The following is a 27019-nucleotide window of genomic DNA, read 5'->3' as shown; positions in this document are numbered from 1 at the left end:
CTTATACTAACAATAACCGTTATAGGAATAAAGTAAAGAAAAAACGTAGGTTAAAGAATTAGTACCTAACCAAACTATATTACATTAATAAGGAACATATTCAATTCTTTGCTTCGTTTGCATTCTTTTTTCCTTTTACAAATTATGTATATATAGTTGTTGGCTTCCTTCAATACTTAATCACTATCTTCAATCACTTTTGAAGGCTTTCAGATCTCTAATACTATTCTTTTAATTTGCTTCCTTTCATTCATTTTTTATATGTTTCTCATTGATGAGCCATACCATATGATATATGTACACAGTAATAGTAATACATAGTTATATTTGCTTTTTTACATAGAAGAATTGAATGATGTTTTATCACTTCTTTATTTTTACATCTATTTAAAAACTTTCTTTTAGGTATAAAAGGGAAGTCTTAGATTTTATCTTCTCTTATTTTTTATCAATATTTTTAATATCAAAATTAGGTACATTACTGTGTTGAGGAACCCTATATTACTGAGACAGAGACACTGACTATGTTATGTTATACTCATTGGTCATGTTAGATTCTCTTGGTTAAGAACAAGATCATTCTTAATCTTCACTGCAAGCAGAAATTTATCCTTGGACCACCAAAATGTAAGGGAATAATAGCTTGAATAAACAATAATTGATGCATAAATTAAACAAAAACTAAATTAAAGAACAAATTCTTTACTTCTATATGGTAGTATTTTCTTTTCCGTGCCAGCCTCACATTTTCTTCTCTGTCATTTCTATATATTTACCAGTTTCCTTCACTCCTTCCTTAACTAATTCAATATCTTCATCAATCATTTTAAAGTATCATATTTTCATCATCCCCATTGAATTGAGCATTAATATCACTATCGCTCCCTTGTATCCTTCAACATACCAGGTAATTAAACAATAATACGATTGGAACACTTGTTTTTTTCTAAATCTAATATGTAATAATTAGTAGGGGTGCTAAAGTAGGTTACCTATATGTATAATGCATGCACAAATTTTTAATTTTATGTATTTGTATTCAAGTTCTGTATACTGATTTATTATTTATATATGTATGCTGTGTTGGTTAAGTATTGGTCAAAATTTATCAGATTTGTAAACATAATGTATACCTTTTCTGACAATACCGATTATACCTCTTTTTCCTTCTGATCATAGAAATTGAACTATACTAACTGTTAAAGTAATTAACTTGTAGACAAAGGGTTGGCTTTTATCAATCATTATCGGTTCTTACCTTTCTTTCAATCTGGTGGTTATATTATCATGCATGCATGTGAATAGATATATATATATGGAGAATGATGTAGCTAAAGAGGTTGAAGCAATGCTGGAGAAGGCACAACCTTTGTTTACAACCGAAAGCTGCTGCATCTATAAAGTGCCCCACCCAATCCGCCAATCAAGCGAAGATGCATACACCCCAGTGCTTGTTTCAATTGGCCCTCTGCATCACGGAAATTCTAGACTGGTAACCATGGAAGGGCACAAACAGTTTTATTGTCAACATTTCATTCAAAGATCGGAAGCAAGTTTGTCCGATTTGGTGAGTTGCGTGAAACAATTGGAACCTCAAATTCGTGCATGTTACTCGGAGAAAATCGAACTCACAGTAGATGAATTGGTGAAGGTGATATTCATAGACTGTTGCTTCGTAATTGATCTTTTTCTCAGAGATTATGAGCGGACAACAGAGGATGATGTTATCTTCTCAAAAGATTGGGTTTGGAATCGGGTAAGCGATGATTTGATATTACTTGAAAATCAGGTTCCTTTGTTTGTTGTTGAGAAAATATACAATCTAGCTTTTGCTTCTCACTTACATGGTGGTGGATTCCCTTCATTTATGCTAACAGTATAGAACACTTCACTGATCTGCTTAGATACTTCAACTTGCCACCATCTCATACAACAACACCACTTTTAAGGGAACCCAAAGCGTTAGTTCTTGGTCACAGTGCATCTGAGTTAGTTGAAGCAGGAGTCAAATTCCAAGTAACAAATAAACCAAGTCATAGACACCAAAAGAATAAATCAAGTCATGGACACCAAAAAGATGAATCAAGTCATGGCTGCATGCTAGACTTGAAATTTGAACGTGGTACTCTTAATATTCCACATATTGAAGCGGATGATGCGACTGAAATTTTCTTGAGGAACATTGTGGCTTTGGAGCAGTGTCACTATCCTAAAGAACACTACATCCTTGATTATGTTATATTCCTTGGTCACCTGATGAAAACAAACAAGGATGCTGGTGTCCTAATCAAAGCTGGAATAATCGGTTGCATATTTGGTGGTGATTATGAAAGTAAAGTGGCTAACCTATTCGGTGGTGTTGGGAAGAATACTGTGGTGTCAACGACTAGTGCTTGTTATCTCAAGTTTTGTAATGATTTGGATGACTACTGTATTCATCCATGGCACAGTCTAATGGCAACTCTGAGGCGCGATTATTTCACCTCTCCATGGAAGACAGCAGCTTCCTTTGGTGGAATTGTGCTGCTAATTCTCACTGTTATTCAAACCGTATGTTCTCTTCGCCAAGTTTAATGGTAGTAGGTTTGAGGTTTATGTGTTTAAATAATGTAGACATCCACAATTCACTAAGAAGGTGTGGATTACTGCAAGTGCTGCTAATAATATAGTGGTATATATAGTTGCTTCAATGTTATGTTATTTGTATGTGCTACTATTTTGAACTTTTGAATTGATATTGTTTCTTCCATTGTTCTAATTGGGTTCCATTTTGTCAACATATAACCAGTTTCAGTATTATTGCATGAGAAGACAGAAGCTTTACAATCTAATGCATGCTAATATGTCCAAATTAAAGTTGCAATAAGTTGGATGCTATATACATAGATCCATGCAACGCTCTGCCTGTAAGTTGATAAGGACTGCTAATAATAGGTACTCTAATTCGTGATAATTTAGACACAAAATTCTACTTTTGGTTATGGAAATTAAGATATACACACAAAATTATTTTATTTTTAGAGATAGAAAATTTATTCTATAGTTTCAATACTGCAAAAGAAAATTGGCGACAAATTTAAAAATATTGTCCTATCCTTATTCTTCTTATTTAATTAATTACTTTATTTATCTTTGCATGTATTTCTTTTTCAAAGACAGAATCCAAACACACTCTAAAAATTAGGAATATACTGAAATAAAGTAAAAGAATAACTTACATTAAGAAGTAGTAACCAGAAAACTATATTCAATTCTTTCCTTCGTTATATAAAGTTATCAATTTCCTTCAATAATAACGATCTGCAACCATGATCCATATTGAGTCCCACCCCTTGTTTTCGATTTTCAAGAAGAAGATGGTAAAAGCAGAACGTGACCAAAATGCTTCTTTCAATTGGACCTCTTAGCATGGAACCACAAGGTATTGTTAGACATAGAAGCTAAGATAGATATTTATAATTAATACTCTACATTTATAAAGTAATTAAATATCATCTCACACTATTAAAAAATATTAGTGATGGCTAATTGATGATTACAAATCACAAAATGTACTGATCTTATAGCACTACTGATCATTATAATTAGATTTTATTCTTTAGCCAAATAGATAATAGGAGAGGTGGGTTCTCACATTCAGATTACAATGATATATAGAATACATAGAACACATATTACAACCCCAAAAAAAAAAAAGAAAAAAAAAGGAACACGCTCTCCCTCTCAGATAAAAATTTAAATTAATACTTATTATTTTATAGTAAAAAAAATTGTAAGTATTAATTTGAATATATGATAAAAGAATCAAGCCTCGCATTTTCTAAAATAGAAATTCTAATAGCTGTTATAAGTCCAAGATAATCCTTATCTCAAACCATAACAAGATGTATTTTAGTGTTGTTGCATGAGACAAGTTTTTCCCATATTATATTCATTCTAACGAAAATTTGTAACCTTTATTGACTTGGGTCAACTCATGAAGTCAAGCTATTCTTATTGAATATTAGTATATTACATAGGATGCTTCCTCTTCAATAATTGGAAAGGCCTGTTGCTTTTGATCTTACTTTTACTTTCCTTTCTTGTGCCTAGCTAGCTTCCACCCAATATGCATTGTTTTGGTTTAAGCACTAAGCAAATTTCAGCCACACTATCTTTCACTTCCTGCTGGTAGCTAGAAATTATTATCGAAGGATCATCACACTTTGAGGCTGCAACATCTTACTGTGAGTTAAATTCCACATATCTCATTCTTACTTAATTAGCTCTATATTCTTCATTTCTAATATTTATTTACTATTGGAACAATGATTGTGCTGTGAAAATCTACTCTCTTAGCCATATTTTTTTTTAATCTTTCATATTAGTGAAAAGTAAGATCTACTGCGATGAGGTTGGTATTTAAGAATTTGATTATATTAACACGGAGTTAATAATTCGAGTGACAGTGGAATGTTTACAGTTCAAGAAATTAGAAAAAACCTCGTGTGTGTGTTCTCTTGCTAAAAAAAAAAAAACTCGATTATAGAAGATAACTTTTTGTCAACGATAAATTTTGAAAAATCCTCTGTTTCACTACCTTAAGTTTTCTAACTAGTTATCACAAATTTCTTTTTCTTTTTTATTTTTTCTTTCTGAACATAGAAATAGAAATTGAACTTGAATAAGTGAAAGATATATTAATGTTGCAAGTGTGAAAAGTGCATGAAATTAGTCCCACGTCAAAGAAAATAAGGAAGAGTGAGCAGTTTATAAGATGAGAGACCATTAATTTATTATTTTAAGATTTTGAGTTGGATGTGGTATCTTCTCATCTTATGTTATCTCACTTAATTCTTCTTCAAAATTTCTCCGGTGGTTGAGAGCTCTCCAGGGGCGCTCAACAAGATATAGCTAGCTAATTTTGTCCATAACATGTATACAAAAGGTTCATGCATGGCTTTCATCAAGTATTATCATTTCTAACCTTTCTTTTACTAATCAAACCTCTCTCCCTTCCTTAATATACCTCTTTGAGGTGTCTTTTGCGAGATGATTTAGAGATCCTCCTCCTGCGAATCCTCCATTTATCATATGAACATGTCTGTCAGGGGTGTGAGGTGGACGTTCAACTCGTCCGACCTCTTCGGTGTGAGGTGGACGTTCAACTCGTCCGACCTCTTCAGTGTGAGGTGGACGTTCAACTCGCCCGACCTCTTTGGTTTGAGGTGGACGTTCAACTTGTCCGACCTCTTCGGTGTAAGGTGGACGTTTAACTCGTCCGACCTCTTCGTCCCTTCTTCTTTTTCTTGGTTTATCCACTTTATTGGCTAAGTACCAATCTAATCGCCCTTCTCTTGCCAATTTCTCTATGACATTCTTTAGGTCGAAACACTCGTTCGTAGGATGTCCGTATATTCGGTGGTATTCACAGTATTCTGTCTGATTTCCTCCTCCTTTCTTACTTTTGAGTGGGCGAGGTGGTGGGATCTTCTCGGTATGGCATACTTCTCGCTAAACATCCACAAGAGACACTCGAAGAGGGGTGTAATTGTGGTATTTTGTAGGCTTCTCACCGAGTTGATCTTCTTTTTTCTTGGACTCTTTATCCTTGTCCCGTGGTGGGTTAGGAGAATTCGGTTTTTGAGCTCTCTCATAGTCGATAGTTCTCCTCCATGTTGATATATTTTTCCGTCCTTTCTTGAACCTCGTTTAGAGATGTTGGGTACTTCTTGGATATTGAGTAGCTGAAAGGTCCTTCTCTTAGGCCATTGATGAGTCCCATGATGGCCGCTTCTGTTGGAAGACTTTGTATGTCAAGACATGCTTTGTTGAATCTTTTCATGTAGTTGCGAAAACTCTCCCGATCTCCTTGCTTGATCCCTAATAAGCTTGGAGCGTGTTTGGCTTTGTCCTTCTGGATGAAAAATCTGGCAAGAAATTTCTTAGCTAGGTCATCAAAACTTGTGATGGATCTAGGGGGTAAAGTGTCAAACCACTTAATTGCTGTCTTTGTTAGGGTTGTTGGGAAGGCTTTGCATCGAATAGCGTCTGAGACGTCGGTGAGATATATTCTGCTTCTGAAATTGCTGAGATGATGGCTTGGATCCGATGTGCCGTCGTACGGAGTCATGTCGGGAGCTTTGAAATATTTTGGGACTTTGGCCTTTATGATCTCTTTGGTGAATGGGTCTTGATCTTTGTGGGAGCTATCTTCGGGATCAGGCCAGATGGTTTTTGTTTTAAGGTCGGCTTCGAGCTTTAAGAGCTTGTCCTCTAACTCTCGATGTCGCCTAATTTCTCTTCGAAGGTCCCTCTCAGCTTCCCGTTGAAACTCGGTCTCTTTTTCGAGCTGTTTGAGGCGATCTTGTTGAGCTTGAAGTGCCTCCATAATTTCTGTACTTGGCGAGTTTTTGTCTTTATTTGGTTGAGATGCATCTTTTGGTGTGGTGTCCGCGTTCTTATGCGGCATCCTGTTCTCTAGATCAGAGTCGTGGTCGTGGTCAAGGTTGTCCGCCATGATGATGGGATGACTTCCAGGTCCCCGGCAACGGCACCAATGTTCCGAGGGTTACCTGAAACTGTAGGTCAATCTCGGACGAGATCTTCTGTGCTGGTCGGAGTGGACGTGTCCGACTTGTGGATGGTGACCGGAGCTGTCGTGTCCGACTTGTTGGACGGGGTGTGCTGCTGATCCTTCGTCACCGGAGGGTGGTGGTACCTGCAAGGGACTCCGATGCTTAAGTTAGCATGGATTTTTAGCAGGTTATTAGTAGAATCAGAGTATGAGTTATACCTGGGTGCTCCAGTGTATTTATAATAGTGTGGAGTGACCTTTCTGGAGATAAGATAGTTATCTTATCTTATCTTTGAGTGAAGTCATCTTATCTTTAAGGGGAATCGCCTTTATCTTTCTGGGCTTTTGACTGCCTTTAGATTGGGCTGTATTCCTTCGTTTGGGCCTACTTTGGGCTCCTCTGGCGATTTGGCCGAGCTCTTTGAGAAGAGGTCGGTAATGAGCCAACCTTCCAAGAGGTCGGTCATGGGCCAACCTTCCAAGAGGTCGGCCAACCCGGTCCATTATAACTCGAACCGATGCATGAATAGAAATGAAAATCACCTTTAACTTCTGACTTCTTCTTGATACAGATTGATGTGGGTGATTAGACTTCAACCTTGTGCTTAACCTTCTTTTTCTTGCTTCTTTAGTGAATAGTTTAGGGAATAAGCTTTCTCGCACTTCTGTGATTTCTGACCAAGATGAAAAGTGAACATTACTTTTGGTAAAAGCAAATGAGAGGGATCAGCTTGGAGTGATGGATACAGGCTTGGATTATTATTTGAACTTTTATTTGAGCTTCGTAATGAAGATTATTATTATTGCATTGCCTTTATTTTGTCAATAATATATAATAAGCAAATGTTATTCGTACATTCAAATTACTTACTAAAATCAGTAATAAATGTATTTATGTATAAATATATATGTAATTTAAGTTATTTTAATATGTATTTATATTTCAACATGTATTTTATACTAATAACTAATTTTAATAGCGCCAATGAATTATAACTCAAATGGTATAGTCTCCTTACATTCAGCTAAGAGGTCGCAAATTTGAGTCTCTCTATTTTTGATAAAAAAAAAAAAAAAAACTAATTTTAGTATATATATATATAATAATATAGTCTTATATAATAATATTAAGATTTAATTAGCTAGAAAACATGTTATTGCTTTGTTTTTGACGTTGGATTCAAATAGGTGAATATTATTGAATGATTTGTATCCTAATTAATAATTAAATTATAAATTAATCTCTAAATCGCTTGTTATTCCAATAATTATTCACTTTTTTAAGTTTTGGACAATCTCTTCTCTTGAATAACTATTAATAATTGTCTATTTTATAAATAGTTAAATATTACCATGCATTATTTAAATATAACTAACTAGAATAAAACAAGTCAGTTATAGCATATACGAAGATGATGGAAAATGTTTTTTTTTTTTTTTACATAAAATCTTGCTTCGAGTATATATAATAAAAATATTAGCTTAAAATAATTGACTTGAGATTAAATAAATACATTAGATAAAATTAATTATACAATTTGAGTTTTGTGCATAAAAAGCTAGAACAAAATATTTGTTCGGAGAATCAATCAAATGAGAGAACATAAGATAAGAAGACACTACATTTAAATCAAAATTTTAAGATAATAAGTTAGTGGATCTTTTAACTTATAAATTCCTCACTCTTTTTTGTTTTCTTTGATGTGAGACTAATTTCATACACTTTTCACACTTGCAACATTAACAATACTCACTTGAAAATAGAAGAAAAAAAAAACCGAGTACTTATAAAGTGACAGGATATTATAGCATGATATATGTAAGAGCCAGTATAATAGAAATGAACATAATCAACATTGCCAAGTGTCAACAGTTTGACAATCTAAGATAGACATAATCAACATCTTTTTTTTTTACATCTGTTAAATTATTATAAATCATTATTCCTTGGTTGCGTCTCATATTTTTTTTTATAATATATTATATTTTTTATTACTTCTTTATATCCACTTATAATAAGTGTTTAAAAATAATTCAGTGGGAAAATAAATTTACAATAAATTTAATTATAAATTTCGACATAATTAATTAATAATCCAAAATCCAAATTTTGACATTCTTAATTAAATTATAAAATTGATAACTGAGAGTTTTTAGATATAACAATTTAGTCAAATCTATCAAATTATTTAATAACTTTTAATTATCAACTTAATTACAAGTGATGAATTTCTACTATATTTATTTGTTAGTAAAAATACTTTCTTGGAAGAAGAAAGTATCGGCGTATTAGAGCCTTGAAGTTTAGGAAGAGGAGAAGATTCAATGGTGGTCGCATGAGTAGCAGAAGTACAATTAGAAGTTTAGAACAAGTGTTCGAGAAGAAAAAGTAGAGAACACCAATTGGCCTTTTTTATTTTTAAATACTCTAAAGTCTAAATTCTATATTCTTACGGAAGGTTTGTGCTTTTTTCTTTTAAATTTATTATTATTATTATTATTATTATTATTACTAAAATAAATACTTAACTTCTAATCCTTTAATATTAGTGAAAAGTAAGATATATGGTGATGATGAGGTTGGTATTTAAGAATTTGATTAATATGGAGTTAATAATTTGAGTGACAGTAGTGGAATGTTTACCGTTCAAGAAAAAAAAAAAATCGTGTGTGTGTTTTCTTGTTTAAAAAAAAAAAGAAAAAGCTGAAATATTGGTAAGAATATTAAACTAACTTCTTAATCTTTAGAAGAACTTAAACGATAATAAATATAAGACGTAAATTATATTCCACTCAACTACATTTAACAAGGAGGATACATGCATGAAATTATTTATATTAATAAGAAAAAGGAAGCTTTTATAAATTAGGCAATATAGAACTTTTAAGAAGAATAAAGTTTGCTGTACTAAACAATAATTTATTTTAATATATATTTTATATTAACAGTTAATTTTAGTGTTTAAATTTAATATTCTCCTAGTATGGTTAGATTTTATATATGATGAAACGTGATATGCATGTTTCAATCATTAATTCTTTGCCACTAAAAATATTTTGTCCATTAGCTATTAATGAAATAATAAATGATTGTCTAGGTTAGGTATATGGGTATAGTAGCAAGTTTAAAGTTAATGGTTCTCATTGTGTGAGCTCACTTGTTGGCTGTTGCAATACACAACACAAACGCAAAACACAAAGGAATACGATAACAGCATAACATAAAATATTAAAAATAAGACCCAAAAAATAAAACATAAAAATTAACATTTTATATTTTATTTAAAAATTTTGAAAAGAAAAATAAAATAATAAAAAAGATAATTATAAAAAATTAATAAAAATAATAAAAAACAAAAATAAATTATATCTTTTATTATTATTTTTATATTTTTTTATTAAAATAAATACAAAATATATTAATTTAATATTTTTAGACATAATATTTCTATTTATATCTAATCTGCTAAACACATTTTTATATTTTAATATTTTTGTGCCGATAAACAATCACAACCCAAAAGATAACTTTTCATTCTTGATTTAGCCCCTTTCACTTTTAGTTATTACTTGACCACATGGTTAGCGAACCAGGCAGCTATTCACCTCGTTAGACGGTAGTTATGACCCACTTTTAATTCCTAGCCCAATTGCCAGAACGGAGACACAGTATATAGTACCTTCAAAACATTAATGGGTGGGATAGAATTCACCTAAATATTAATTCAATTCAACAATGTTAGGTAACCAAAAAATTTTGTATAGCTTGGGTCAACTCATGATTTCAAGTCGTCTCGATTGCAAAGGATCCTTCCGTTTGCTTTTAGTATTTGCTTATATAAACCAATACTTTCAGTGCCAAGCTTCCATCCAATACATACTTCCTATTGAAAGAAAGAATTTGGTATAGTCACTAATAAGCAAATTCAGGCACACTATCTTTCACTTTCTGGTGGCCAAAATTATAGAAGGATCATCACAGTGTGAGGCTGCAGCATCTTGCTGTGAGTAAAATTGCACCTATCACTTTCTTACTAAGTTCTATACTACTGTTCATGTCTAATATTTATTTATTTATTTATTTATTATTTTGAAGCAATGGTTGTGCTGTTAAATCTACTGTCTTAGCAATATGTTCTCTTTTAACCTTTCATAGAGTTATCATCTTAATATTAGTGAAAAGTAAGATTCGGGGTGACGAGAAGTATAGGAAAACAACCAATTTTTTTTAACAATCTAAAAAATAAGTTAAAAAAAGGTTAATTTTAATTTTAAAAATTAAATTTTAAATTAATTAGATATAATATTTATTTTGAATTTGGCTTTTATTTATGTTTCATCTGTCAAATACAATTTTATATTTTAGTATTTTTGTGCTTATAAACAAATACAATCCAAAAGATAACAAGGCAATTCAAAGCTTTTAAATAGTAATTTATGAGTACAATTTTTATTATGATACAGTGAAGATAATATATATACCTAAAAATAATAAAAGTCTATGTGACAAGTAATATGTACTAGAGGTTGATTATACTTTTTAGTATTTATTAGATATTATAAATTGTGTAAGAAAAATATTTTATTTTGATATATTATATTTAATTATCGTTAAACATAGACATATTTTAAAATATTGATTTTAAATTTTTTCTACGTAAAATATTAGTGTTATTTTTTTAATCTATTTTAATGGTATATTAATTTGGTCACCTTTTACGTAAGTTATTTATTTCGTTTCAGTTCCGATGCAAATTATTCCTTAATAATAAAATTATTATAATTAAAATTTTATCCTTTTATCATGTAGAGATAATAGAAAAATAGTAGAAAACTAACACTTTTAGTAAAATAAAATAGAAAATTAATTATTATTGATTTAAATACAAGACAAAAGTAAAAAAAATCATTAGATATGGCTAAAATTTCAATTTGATTCGCACTAAAATCATTGGATTCAATATCCGTAATTTTTAACTTGGATCCATCCGCAAATGTGCGAATTGGATATCAGATATATTCGCAAAATACAAAAATATTTTTAAAAACTTATTTTTATTAAAAAAGTATCAATAAAATTCACTTTTCTATTCTTTTAAATATGTTTACTTTTAAAATAATATTAAACATATTTTTTTAAAATAATAAATTAAAATAATATAACATATATGATAATTATTAGTTGAAATAAAATATAAAAAAATATTTATTTTTTATTTTTTTAAATTAATTAGTGATTATTCAAATTTTATTTTTTTAAAATATAAAATTAATAATTATTAATTGTAGTTGTTTAACATTGATTGATTAGAAGTTGTTTACTTATACTTTTTCGTAATAATATTGATAATGAGATTTAGCTAGAAAGCAATACACTACCAAAGTGATTAGAGAGAAATAAATAAACATGCACTCATGTAGGTAGGGTGGTAGAGATAGGAAAAATACATAGAGCAGGAAAAAGAGAAGGTCATTAATTCATTATATTTGCTTTATTTACTACGACTAAATAAATTTTTACGCTAAGAATTTTCAAGTTTTCATGTTATCATCAAAAAGAAAAAAAAATCCATGAAATGAAATCATGCTAGCTAAAACCTTAAAAACCTTAGAACAAAAATATGAAATGATGATTATGAAATATCAAAAATATTATAGTATATGTGAAGAAAGTTAGTTATCACAGTAAGAGTTAATTAGTTATCCATGTTAAGAAAGGTAGTTATCAAGATTTCTGGTATGTAAGTCTTGCATGACAAGCATAGGATATATATACTTGTAGCATACAGAGCATAATGCACACAGAGAACTCATTTCAATTCTTTCTCTCTTCTCTTCAACCTTATTCAACATTCCTATACTAACAATAACCGTTATAGGAATAAAGTAAAGAAAAAACGTAGGTTAAAGAATTAGTACCTGTACCTAACCAAACTATATTACATTAATAAGGAATATGATCCAATCAGTGGCTAAGAGAATAGGGTTGAATTTTAGTCCCTTTTTTGTTGAGTAATATTTGTTGTTTTATAGAATGTTTCAGGAGAATTTTCTGCGTTTTGTCTCATAATTAGATACGAGATATTTTTTTAATTTTGTCTCCTTAACAACAGAAACTGAAATGGAGTAGAAGAGAAAGAGATAATCACACCAAGAAGTATCCTGGTTCAGCTGCTAAGTGCAATGCAACCTACGTCCAGTCTCCATCACAACAATGATAGAATTTCACTATAATCAAACAGATTACATACACCAATTCTTCCCTAAAAACTACCCATTCCTATATGGGACAAGTCCAGAATCTATCCCCAATCCTGAACTTGACTTGGTCACCTACCAAGCTTTCAACTCCTAAGTGCTAACCCAACTTGCAAGGGGATTCCCACAGAATCATGATACACAACACATAGATGTACAAAGGACCTCTAAGACACCTATGACTTTTTCTTTAATTTTGTACACTCTGCCTTTTTTCACTCACTGACTTTTTCTTACAAACCTTACACCGTTTGCCTTTTTCACCATGAGACTCAGAGAGACAAAACTACAGAAAATACAAAATGAAACATATTAAAGGAGAAGAACTTCTGTTAGCTTGGGTAGCTATAAGAACTCTGTGCTTACTCTCCTTGTCTCAAGTCTTGGCTGTTCACCTTTATTATAGAAGGGGAAGCTTCCAAGGTTGAAACGGTTCAACCGAGCCAACTTCTTCTTCTTCAATACCAAAACCGGTTCGGACAGAGAGAAGAGAGAGGGAACCGAAAGCAAAAACCAACATGCAATTACCTCTCTCTCATCCCTTCTCATCAAGGTTCATCAATCTTAGCCTTCCATCTTGACTTGGTCCCCAATAAGGATTTCTGACCCTTGATGAACGCTCGATCCTTGACAGCTCCATCTGTTCCATTTTTGCTTCCTCATTCACGTAGCTACAGTAGCTACCTTCTGTGATGGATGAACAAAAAGTAGAAACGAGGCATACCACATGGACCTTCTTCTCTGACCAAATTGGATTGCTACCATTTTTAGGCATGTAGATCTTAAGGCTTCTTCACCACATCTTGCCATTAGTGGTAAAGATCTCAGCCACACTATACTGTAGATCTTCCTTTTGCAAGGGCCATCATCACCTTAGCCGCTTGCTTCTTCCTAACTTCTATTTTCTTCTTCTGATTACTTACTTCTACCATCTTCTTCTCTAACACTGAAATGACCGAAATGAAGAGAGAGAAGAGAGAGAAGTGAGAAAAGCTTTCAATGGAAGTAAAGAAAGAAATTAAAATTAATTAAAACCCATTTTCTATCTCTCTAGCCTTGTAACGTGTGAAAAGTAAATGCCATCAAATCAATTTTAACTTTCTCTTTCATGTTACCAATACAATTAAACCAAGTTAATTAAACTTGAATTCCATCAAAGAGGAAAATTGGGTAACCGTGAAAAGCATGCACCATTACTTTCTTTCTTCTTCTAATTTTCGGACCAAGCCTTGTTGGTCTTATAACAAAGATTAATTGGGCTTGCTCATTAATTTTCTGGCCCAACTAACATATGAATAATTCAGCTATATGTCATGTAGAATATTTGTGCAAGACTGAATATATTTTCTTAACATATTTTGGGTTTTAAGTTGCTTTATACCCAATAATCAAGATTTGCACACAAAATAAAAATTATTAACTAAATAATTTAAAACTTTAAAAATAAATTAATAATTTTTAATATTTTTAATAATGTTTGATCATCACAGTGAACTTGAAGTTTTCCAAACTTAACAGAACATATTCAATTCTTTTCTTTGTTTGCATTCTTTTTTCCTTTTACAAATTATGTATATATAGTTGTTGGCTTCCTCCAATACTTAATCACTATCTTCAATCACTTTTGAAGGCTTTCAGATCTCTAGTAGTATTCTTTTGCCTCCTTTCATTCATTTTTTATGTTTCTCATTGACCTATACCATATGATATATGTACACAGTAATAGTAATGGATAATGCTAGTTAATCAATGAATTTTTTGAATAACATAAATAACAGGCTTTAAAATTAACCCAATTTAAATAAAACACACTTCACTCTAAATTACTCACCTAAATCTTAATATTAGATAACTATCTGCACACCTAGTAAATTGAATATCAGATATATCCATTGTTTATATTGTTTAATATTTTCATTATCTACCTATATTTTTCTAATAGTACTACATAGTTATATGTGCTTTTTTACATAGAAGAATTGATTGATGTTTTATCACTTTTTTATTTATACATCTATTTAAAAACTTTCTTTTAGGTATAAAAGGAAAATCTTAGATTTTATCTTCTCTTATTATTTATCACTTTTAGGTATATATATTACTGTGTTAGCAACTCTATAATTCTTAATCTTCACTGCAAGCAGAAATTTATCCTTGGACCGCCAAAATGCAAGGGAATAATAGCTTGAATAAACAATAATTGATGAGTAAATTAAACAAAAACTAAATTAAAGAACAAATTCTTTACTTCTATATGGTAGTATTTTTTTTTCCGTACCAGCCTCACATTTTCTTCTCTGTCATTTCTATATACTTATCAGTTTCCTTCACTCCTTCCTTGACTAATTCAATATCTTCATCAATCATTTTAAAGTATCATATTTTTATCATCCCTATTGAATTGAGCATTAATATCACTATCGCTCCCTTGTATCTTTCAACATACCAGGTATAATTAAACAATAGTACGATTGGAACACATGTTCTTTTTCTCCTAAATCTAATATCTAATAATAATTAGTAGGGCTGCTAAAGTAGGTTACCTATATAAAGTATAATGCATGCACAAATTTTTAATTTTATGTATTTGTATTCAAGTTTTGTATACTAATTTATTATGGAAAAGTATAAGTAACCAACAATATTTTTGAACAATGGGAATTAATATTTTTAGTCAAAATTTATCAGATTTGTAAACAGAATGTATACCTTTTCTGACAATACCGATTATACCTCTTTTTCCTTCTGATCATAGAAATTGAACTATGATAACTGTTAAAGATTGAGATAGCCAATTATGTCCATAATTAACTTGTAGACAAAGGGTTGGCTTTTATCAATCATTATCGGTTCTTACATCCTATACTGTGAAAAGGTTATATATACAGTGCCGTTTGTTTTTTTTTTTTTTTTTTTTTTTTTTTTTTTTTAAATATATATACGTATATTGATGCACATACAAAAGGGGAACAATTAGCGTGCAACAATTTCGGATGCAACGTAAACAACGCATATATATATTGATATAATAAAATAAAATCTAATATTTTCGATGATTAAATTATGGATGGCTCTGATACCACTTGTTGGAATAAATTATTTTAATAACCAGATAATCCATATTGAATCACCAAAAATATATATATGATAATGCAGAAGCGTACCTGAATTCATAAATATGAATTATGATTGGAAGAGTTTGGATCTTGTGGTTCTTTCGATCTTCCTCAACCAAAGCCTTCTGTATTCCTAGGAGGCTGAACTGCAACTCTTTTGATGGGGAAAGAGTAACAAAGGCGGCTTTGGTATATTGGGGACCGAAACCCTGAAGGTCTATTTATATTTGAGTATGGCACCCATTAAACCCTTAAGCCCAAATAAAATAGTATCTAAAGCCCAAAAGATAATATATCTAAAATCCATAAAGATAATTATCTAAGGAACAAAAGATAATATCCGGTTTTATTCTCATTTAATTCCAAATCAAAAGTAATAATGACTTATTCAATTTAGCATTTATAACAATAAATGAGATCACCATTATATAAGTTATTTAATTTGAAATAGCATAATTTGTGATTATAATTAATATATGTATTGCCCACAAATAAGTTAGGAAATCAAATAATTTCCTAACAAGTTATCCTCCCACGTTCTACATTGACTTGTTTTTAAATAGTTCTCGGATATATTCTTCGATTATTTTTCAATATGATATTTAGACAAAAAATTTTCATTTAAATTAATAATTTGATGCTTTTAATAAGGATATACCAAATTCTATCATGTGGAGTGATTTTTCAAAAAGAGACTACTTAAATTTGAGGTGTGTTACGTTATTATTGCCAAGACTCCTTTACAGATTCTAATTTAATTTGTATTCTTTCATTAATTTGATTAAAATTGTTGCTAGAGATATAATTATTTATATTGTCTTTTGTTATTTGTTTAAATTTTTGAGATGAATGATATAACAATTATTGTAATATATGTGATTATTCTTTTGAGCTTTGTATTGATATTATTGTTGCATTATTCAATTTCTGTCAATAATATATAATAATAAATTCGGTTAGGTAATCAACACGCACCCAACCAACTAACTAACTACTAACCAACTTGTCATCAATTAGTAATTTTGATTTTTTAAATTGTCATTAATTAGTAATTATTTAAATTTTAATTTTTAAAAAATACAAAATTAATAATTATCAATTACAGTTGTTTAATATTAATTGATTAGAAGTTATTTACTTATACTTTTTCATAATAATATTGATAATGACATTTTGCTAGAAAGCAAAACACTACCAAAGTGATTAGAGAGAAATAAATAAACATGCACTCATTGTTAGTATAATCATTCTGCATCTCTACTCATTCTATCCATCATCTAGAAGTCACAAGTATTAGCAAGTAGTTAGGCCAGCTCAGCAAAGTTTGTTACAGCTGTTAGCCCCACAACCAACTTGTATCACTCACACACTCTGCACCCAAAACAACTGATATAAGTATCACTCACTGATTCTGTATCAAACTAATGTTTCTAATCACAATGCAACGTTCTTCTTCTCCCCTTTCTCTCTGTTCTCTCCTTTCTCTCTGTTCTCTTCACACATCTAGCACACTCACTCTGTGATTGTTGCTCAATCACTAGCTACTGATACCTTACATGGTATCAGAGCTTCGGTTCAAGATCCATGGAAAACTCAGTGTCTTCCGCCTCACAAAACCAGGAAAATCGAGCTTCACAGTCGCAATCAATAACAATGGCGTCCATAGCAAACTTTCCAGCAACAATTAAGCTAGATGAAGACAACTTCAAAGCTTGGAAGCGCCAAGCACTAGCATGTGTCAAAGCCAATAGACTCCACAGTCACATCACTGCTCTATCGATTCCAAGTAGATTCAATTCCGATCAAGACAAGATTGAAGGAAAAGTTTCACAAGAATTTGAAGAGTGGGAACAGCGTGATGAATGCCTAGTAGCTTGGATGCTCTCTGCTATGAATGAGGTCTTTGTGAACAAGGTTGTGGAATATGAGTATGCGCATGAAATTTGGACGGCACTTGATGAATACTTCACAGCCAGACTCAAATCCAAGATCAGAATGTTAAAGGCGCAGTTAAAGATGATCAAGAAGCAAGGTGCACCAGCAATGGAGTACATTTCCAAGATCAACAAGGTAACCAACTCCCTAGCTGCTCTTGGCGCTCCACTGTCAAAGGAAGAACACATTGAAGCTGCTTTACAAGGTTTGGATGAAGATTTCAGTGCTTTCATCACCATGGTTAACTCCAGAATAGATCACATGACCATTAGTGAGTTTGAGTCGCAACTATTTGCTCAAGAGGAAGTAAATGAAAGATTCCGAAAGCCTGATCTAACTATGGTTCATGCAAATCTTGCTCAAAAGGAACAAGGTGCAAGCAAAGCCAAAGATGAATATGCAGGAGAAGAACCCTATGGAAACTACAAAAACTATGGCAGAGGACAACCGGGCAGAAGAGGAAGAGGAAGAAGCTTCAGAGGGGGCAGGTCATGGTGGCAAGGAAATCGGCCTCAGTGTCAACTATGTGGGAGAATCGGTCACACAGTTTGGGAATGCTTCCACAGATTCAACCAGAACTACCAAAACCCTCATTTTCAAACCACCAACAATGGTCCTCCTCCACCTACTGTTGGCTTCCATTAGCACCCTCACTTAATCAATTCACCAGTACAGCAACCAGGAAACTCACATCACACTAGTCAAGGTCAAGGTCCTCCTCCTCAGGCTTTGCTTGCGTCCAACAACTGTTCAGACCAGGGGTGGTATCCGGACTTAGGAGCATCACACCATATCACCTTCGATCAAATGAACCTGGTCAACAGCTCAGAATATGAAGGACCTGAACAAGTATTTGGAGGTAATGGCAAAGGTATGAGTATTGCTAATATTTGGAGGTCTATTATGCATGCATCTATGTCCAAAAAGTTTTTCAAACTTCAGAATTTGCTTCATGTTCCAAATATCTCAAAGAACCTTGTGAGTGTCTCTAAGTTTGCACTAGACAATGGAGTATTCTTTGAATTCTGGCCTTACTTATGTGCTGTGAAATGCCAGGAATCCAAGAAAATCCTGCTCCAAGGCAGACTTAGCAATGATCTATATAAGTTTGATGATGTATAAATCTCAAGGCCAGTCAAAAAATCTGGTAAAGCTCAAGCACATGTAGCTGAGCAGAAAAAGAAAGATTACACACACATTGCAAAAACAGAAAATAAAGAGCAACAAAAAGCAATAGAACAGAAAGAAGTAGCAATAATAAATCCAGAAAAAGAAAAGCAAGGCTGCAATAAGCTCAGTATCAGCAATAGGTGTAGCAGCAATGTTAATAGATGTAGCAGCAATGTTGACATTAAAATTGGTGATTCTTGTGTAAACTCAGCTGATAGCAATGAATACAGTTGTATGCATTTACCTATTTTTGTCTCTCCTGTATCTATGTCCAAAAGTAGTTCAATTGTGCTTTCTGATGCTGCTATTAAAAATCCTAATGCCTCCACTCGTGTAATTTCGGGTACAATATTGCATCCTGAAGTTAACACTACAAATAAATTTTCTGCTTTACTTACAAAAGCCAAATCTGATGCTCTCACTAACACCAATACTTCCATTTATGTTGATGCCAACACAAACAGAACCAAAAACCACTCTTGTACTACTGCCTCTGATGCAGATAGAGCCAATTACACCAGCAGCCATTCTCCATCCACCTCAACTTCAGAATCCACTCCCATAGACTATACTGGTACCAAAGGTACAAAACCCCTTCCCTACATAAATTCCTACTCACCCAAAAAGGAAACCCACACCAGCAACCTTTTACCCCCAAAAGACAGTCAAACCAGTACACACCCCAGCAGCAATTCATTATCAAGAGCCAACCAAATCAGCAGCCATTCTCTGTCCACCTCAACAAATAAACTTTCTGCTTTACTTACAAAAGCCAAATCTGATGCTCTCACTAACACCAATACTTTCATTTATGTTGATGCCAGCATAAACAGCACCAAAAACCACTCTTGTACTACTGCCTCTGATGCAGATAGAGCCAATTACACCAGCAGCCATTCTCCATCCACCTCAACTTCAGAATCCACTCCTATAGACTATACTGGTACCAAAGGTACAAAACCCCTTCCCTACATAAATTCCTACTCACCCAAAAAGGACACCCACACCAGCAACCTTTTACCCCCAAAAGACAGTCAAACCAGTACACACCCCAGCAGCAATTCATTATCAAGAGCCAACCAAATCAGCAACCATTCTCTGTCCACCTCAACCAATCACCCTTCACCCACACAAGACAGCCAAACCAGTAACACCTCATCCTCCGCCTCAGCCACCCTTGACCTTTGGCACAAAAGACTTGGCCACCCCTCTCACACCATCACCAAAGCCATCCTCAGCAGCCAAAAAATTCCCTTTTGCACCACAAAAACCATTCCCCCTGTAACTCCTGTGTCATCAACAAAATTTACCAACTTCCCTTTCCTTCCTCTCAAACTCAATACACACAGCCTCTAGACCTAGTGTTCTCTGACCTCTGGGGTCCTTCCCCACAGCCGAGCAAGTCAGGTTTTCGTTACTATGTTTGCTTCATCGATGCCCACAGCCGATACACCTGCACCTATCTCCTAAACACCAAAAATCAAACCTTCACAGCCTTTCTCCAATACAAAGCCATGATAGAAAAACGAACCGGCCAAACTATCAAAGCTCTCAAAACAGACCATGGTGGGGAATATCTTTCCAACATTTTTCAACAGTACCTTAGAGACCAGGGAATTCATCATAGACTCACCTGTCCACATACACACCAACAAAATGGATGTGTTGAGCACAAGCACCGCCACTTAACCGAAACTGCCCTCACCCTTCTCTCTCAAGCCTCCATGCCTCTCTCCTTCTGGGATGAAGCCATTCTAACCTCTACCTACCTAATAAACAGACTTCCCACACCAGTACTAAAGCTAAAATCCCCACTAGAAGTACTCTTCAACACCCCACCAAACTATACCCTGCTAAAACCCTTTGGTTGCCTGTGCTATCCCTGGCTCAGACCCTACAATAAACACAAATTTGACCATAAATCAACAAAGTGCATTTTCCTAGGCTACACCTCTGACCACAAAGGCTACAAGTGTCTATCCCCATCAAGAAGAATCTACACAGCCAGAAATGTCATCTTTAGTGAACAAGAGTTTCCGTACCCAACCCTCTTCCTCAACCAACCCCAACCCAACCCTACCCAACACTCCACCACTGTCCCTCCGACCACATACACCTTTCACCCTCCTTACTTGTCAAACATGCATAATATGCCTCCCTCTAATACTAATACTGTATCTCTATCTTTACCTTCTATGCCTGTTGAAGTCCCTAATGTTGCTGAAGCAAGTACTAACAATGTTGAAAATGCAGATTCAGTTGAAACTGTCCCTTTGCAGGTGGTGATCGGGCAAACTGTGTAGCCTTCCAGTGCTGCACTTCAACCCTCATCCTCTCAATCTCCCAATCCTGCCCTTGCTGAAACAGCTACTCAAAACAGGCACCACATGCAAACCAGGAGCAAAAGTGGAATTTTCAAGCCTAAGGTGCTAACTGCAGTAATGAATCCTGCAGTATGCCACAATCACAAGGCCTGAAATCTCCTTCTCAGTAAATAAAGTAGCCCAGTTCCTTCACAATCCTCTTGAGTCCCACTGGAAAGCAGTGAAAAGAATCCTCAGGTACCTGGCAGGAACCACAGAGTATGGTCTAAGATTCAGTAAATTCACAGGCTTCAGGATCTATGGCTTTTGCGACTCTGATTGGGCCAGTGACATTGATGACCGCAAGTCAACCAATGGGTATGGCATTTACCTTGGCTCAAACTTGGTATCCTGGGCCAGCCGAAAGCAAACAGCTGTATCAAAGAGCAGTACCGAAGCTGAATTTCGAGGGATTGCAGATGCAGTGACTGAAATTGTCTGGCTTCAGAATCTTCTCAGTGAAATCAGAATTTTGTGCTCAACCAAACCAGTAGTATACTGTGACAACCAAAGCGCAGTTCTGCTCTCTGCCAACCCAATTCTGCACAATAAATCCAAGCACTTTGCTCTCAACCAATCTTTTGTTCGAGACTATGTAACTAGAAAAGAAATATTTGTTAAGCATATCCCAGCTCAAGACCAACTAGCTGACACCCTAACAAAACCTCTCTCAGCCTCAACCTTTACCAAATTCAGGAGCCTGCTTAGAGTCTTCAACACAACATCATCATAGGCCCTCGGTTTGAGGGGGCGTGTTAGTGTAATCACTCTGCATCTCTGCTCACTCTATCCATCATCTAGAAGTCACAAGTATTAGCAAGTAGTTAGGCCAGCTCAGCAAAATTTGTTACAGCTGTTAGCCCCACAACCAACTTGTATCACTCACACACTCTGCACCCAAAACAACTGATATAAGTATCACTCACTGATTCTGTATCAAACTAATGTTTCTAATCACAATGCAACGTTCTTCTTCTCCCCTTTCTCTCTGTTCTCTCCTTTCTCTCTGTTCTCTTCACACATCTAGCTCACTCACTCTGTGATTGTTGCTCAATCACTAGCTACTGATACCTTACACTCATTATAGCAAGAAAAAGAGAAGATCATTATATTTGCTTTATTAATTACTACGACTTACTAAATTTTTACGCTAAGAATTTTCAAGTTTTCATGTTATCACATCAAAAGGAAAAAAAAAAAAAGAAGAAATCCATGAAATGAAATCATGCTAGCTAAAATGTCATTTATTTTTCCATACTTGTCAGGAAAACTTAAAAACCGTAGAGCAAAAATATGAAAGGATGATTATGAAATATCAAAAATATTAGAGTATATGTGAAGAAAGTTAGTTATCACAGTAAGAGTTAATTAGTTATCCATGTGAAGAAAGTTAGTTATCAAGATTTCTGGTATATAAGTCTTGCATGCATGACAAGCATAGAATATATATACTTGTAGCATACTCATTTCAATTCACTACTCTCTCATTCTCTTTCTCTCTTCTCTTCAACCTTATTCAACATTCCTATACTAACAATAACCGTTATAGGAATAAAGTAAAGAAAAAACGTAGGTTAAAGAATTAGTACCTAACCAAACTATATTACATTAATAAGGAACATATTCAATTCTTTGCTTTGTTTGCATACTTTTTTCCTTTTACAAATTATGTATATATAGATGTTGGCTTCCTCCAATACTTAATCACTATATTCAATCACTTTTGAAGGCTTTCAGATCTCTAGTACTATTCTTTTGCTTCCTTTCATTCATTTTTTGTGTTTCTCATTGACCTATACCATATGATATATATACACAGTAATAGTAATGGGTTATACTAGGTAACCAATTATTTTCTTGACATGAATAATGGGTCTTAAAATTGACCAAATTCAAGTAAAATACATTACATTTTAAATTACTCACCTAAATCTTAATGTTAGAATAACCATCCGCATACTTAGTAAATTGAACATTCGATATATCTATTGTTCACATTGTTTAATATTTTTATTATCTACCTATACTTTTCCAATAGTAATACATAGTTATATGTGCTTTTTTACGTAGAAGAATTGAATGATGTTTTATCACTTTTTTATTTATAGATCTATTTAAAAACTTTCTTTTAGGTATATAAAAGGAAAGTCTTAGATTTTATCTTCTCTTATTTTTTTTTATCACTTTTAGGTACATTACTGTGTTGAGGAACCTATAATTCTTAATCTTCACTGCAAGCAGAAATTTATCCTTGGACCATAAATGTAAGGGAATAATAGCTTGAATAAACAATAATTGATGCATAAATTAAACAAAAACTAAATTAAAGAACAAATTCTTTACTTCTATATGATAATATTTTCTTCTCCGTGCCAGCTTCACATTTTCTTCTATGTCATTTCTATATATTTACTAGTTTCCTTCACTCCTTCCTTAACTAATTCAATATCTTCATCAATCATTTTAAAGTATCATATTTTCATCATCTCCATTGAATTGAGCATTAATATCACTATCGCTCCCTTGTATCCTTCAACATACCAGGTAATTAAACAATAATACGATTGGAACACTTGTTCTTTTTCTCCTAAATCTAATATCTAATATAATGCATGCACAAATTTTAATTTTATGTATTTGTATTCAAGTTCAAATTTATTATTTATATATGTATGTTGTGTTGGTTAAGTATTGGTCAAAATTTATGAGATTTGCAAACAGAATGTATACCTTTTCTGACAAGACCGATTATACCTCGCTCTTTTTCCTTCGATCATAGAAATTGAACTATAATAACTGTTAAAGATTGAGCTAGCCAATTATGTCCATAATTAACTTGTAGACAAAGGGTTGGCTTTTATCAATCATTATCGGTTCTTACCTTTTTTTTTAAGAGAACCATTTAGATAAAGACGCTTAAAACGTCTTTTTTTAAAGATATTTTTTAATAATTAAAATTTAATACATATAATTAATTAAACCATGTTATTTTTGTCAAAATTAGATCAGATAAATTAATTTTGACCAAAAAATCGATGAAGTACATTTTGAACCAATCTAAATTAATATTTTTTATAAAAAATAACTACAATATGCTTATAAAAATAACTAAAATAATCTTATTATTATTATTATATAAATTTTAAAAATCGAAAATCCTAACCCTTTCCTTATCTCTGTGCCATCAGAGTTAATTTTTAAAATTAAAAAAGAAAAAAAAAAAAATATATATATATATAATATATGAATATTTTAATATTTTTTATAATAAAATTATTATAGTCATTTTTTTATAAAAAAAATATTAATTTAGTCAATTTAAAATTTAATTTATTAATTTTTTGGCTAAATCAATTTGTCTGATCTAATTTTAATAAAAATAATATAATTTAATTAATTATATAAATTAAATATTAATTACTAAAAATTATCTTTAAAAAAATACGTTTTAAACATATTTATCTTAGTGGCTCCCTTAATTGGATCCGGTGGTTATATTATTAGCATGCATGCACGTGAATAGATACATGGAGAATGATGTAGCAATAGAGCTTGAAGCAATGCTGGAGAAGGCACAACCTTTGTTTACAACCGAAAGCTGCTGCATCTACAAAGTGCCTCATCAATTCCGTCAATCAAACGAAGACGCATACACCCCAGTGCTTGTTTCAATTGGCCCTCTGCATCACGGAAATTCTAGATTGGTAACCATGGAAGGACACAAACAGGTTTATTGTCAACATTTCATTCAAAGATCGGAGGCAAGTTTGACCGATTTGATGAGTTGCGTGCAACAGTTGGAACCACAAATTCGTGCATGTTACTCGGAGAAGATCGATCTCACGGTGGATGAATTGGTGAAGGTGATATTCATAGATTGTTGTTTCGTAATTGAGCTTTTCCTCGGAGATGAATGGGTGATAAATGATGTCATCCCTTCAAAATCTTGGATGGCTTATCGGGTAATGCAAGATTTGATATTACTTGAGAATCAGGTTCCTTTTTTTGTCTTTGAGAAGATATACAATCTAGCTTTTGCTTCTCGTTTAAATGGTGCTGAATTCCCTTCATTTATGAGGCTTGCTTTTGGTATATTTAAAATTCACAACCACCAAGGAGTGTCGCCACCTTCGAATGGTAGAACTATAGCACACTTCACTGATCTGCTTAGATACTTGTACTTGCCACCATCTCATAGAATACCTTCAAGGAACCCTGGATCGTTAGTTCTTGGTCACAGTGCATCTAAGTTAGTTGAAGCAGGAGTCAAGTTCTCAGTAAATAAACCATGGCACGGCATTGGCATACTAGACCTGGAATTTGAACATGGTATTCTTAAAATTCCGCATATTGAAGTAGATGATTTCACTGAAGTTAGGTTGAGGAACATTGTGGCCTTGGAGCAGTGTCACTATCCTGATGACCACTACATCACTGACTACGTTAGCTTCCTTGCTGGACTTGTCAACAGGGACAAGGATAAGGATGTCCTCATCAACGCTGGAATAATTGAGAGTATAGTAAGTGGTAATGACACTTCAGTGGCTAAGCTATTCAGCGATGTTGATAAAAATACTATAGTGTCAAATGTTAATGATAGTTATCTCAAAATTTGTGATGATTTGAAAGCTTACTATAAGCATCCTTGCCACACTAAAATGGCAACTCTCAGACGCGATTATTTTACCACTCCATGGAAGACAGCAGCTTCCATCGCTGGAATTGTATTACTCCTTCTTACTTTTGTTCAGACTATATGTTCTATTCTCCAAGTTTAATAAGTAGTACTAAGGCTACCACATAACCACATGCATTCACAAAAGGCTACTTAAATTTGAGGTGTGTTAATTATTATTGCCAACACTCTATGACAGATTTTAATTTGTATTCTTTCATTAATTTAAGATTGTAATATATGTTACTACTCTTTTTGAGTTTGTAATTTATATATATTATTATTGTTGCATTCCATTTTAATTTGTCAATAATAATTAGATTTAGCTAGAAAGCAAAACAAAACACTACCAAAGTGATTGGAGAAACAAATAAACATGCGCCTTACTCGGAGAAGATGAGATCAATCTCACGGCGGATGACTTTCGGGAAGGTGATATATATTGATATTCTTAATTGAGCTCTTCCCAGGAGCTGAGTGGACAAAGTATGATGTTTTCTTCTCAAAATATTACAACTTACAAGTCTCACATATTTTAAATATAAGGTCTCTAAATAGTTTATAAATGAAAATTTTTATTTCACAAATTAAATTTTAAAGTTAAAATTGATTCACTCAATCTCAAAGTTAATATAACTTATAATTTAATAGATTATATTATGTATGTATACACTAAAATCAACTACAAATATATTGTTAGACTTAGATTTTGAACATGATATTCTCACTCTAATATGACTATACCTTTGGTGAATTGAATATGATGATTATGGTCTATCTACAAATCAGGGAATGATTAGTGGCAAAGTTTTGACCTCCTTAATAACTTCTATCCTAAAATGAGTTCCAACAATCTTCACTGCAAATTTATCTGATCCATGGACCACCAAAATGCAAGGGAATAGCTTGAATAAACAATTGGTACCTAAACAAAAACTAAACTAAA

General features: G+C 32.8%; 1 protein-coding gene and 1 pseudogene across 6 annotated transcripts; both read left to right on the top strand.

The window, feature by feature from the left end:
- The first annotated feature begins 269 nt into the window (after positions 1 to 269).
- Positions 270 to 2758, top strand: LOC107606532 (UPF0481 protein At3g47200-like; annotated as a pseudogene).
- Positions 2759 to 3981: 1223 nt separating this feature from the next.
- LOC107606533 (UPF0481 protein At3g47200-like) lies at positions 3982 to 26266 on the top strand. 6 transcript variants are annotated; one of them, XM_021106984.2, is made up of 3 exons: positions 3986 to 4226; positions 23589 to 23662; positions 24922 to 26266. In XM_021106984.2, the coding sequence occupies exon 3, from the start codon at positions 24926 to 24928 to the stop codon at positions 26174 to 26176; it is 1251 nt and encodes a 416-aa protein (XP_020962643.1). In that variant the 5' UTR covers positions 3986 to 4226; positions 23589 to 23662; positions 24922 to 24925; the 3' UTR covers positions 26177 to 26266. The 6 variants fall into 6 exon arrangements, 4 of the variants coding, with proteins under 4 accessions (XP_020962643.1, XP_016164072.1, XP_020962642.1 ...); XM_021106983.2 differs by lacking the exon at positions 3986 to 4226 and adding an exon at positions 10040 to 10560; XR_015892210.1 differs by lacking the exons at positions 23589 to 23662; positions 24922 to 26266 and adding an exon at positions 15971 to 16711 and having other exon boundaries at positions 3982 to 4226.
- Positions 26267 to 27019: the final 753 nt, after the last annotated feature.

This window comes from Arachis ipaensis, chromosome B7 (genome assembly GCF_059453495.1).
Source record: "Arachis ipaensis isolate K30076 ecotype BB chromosome B7, ASM5945349v1, whole genome shotgun sequence".
NCBI lineage: Eukaryota > Viridiplantae > Streptophyta > Magnoliopsida > Fabales > Fabaceae > Arachis > Arachis ipaensis.
This window is presented reverse-complemented; position numbering and strand designations above follow the sequence as displayed.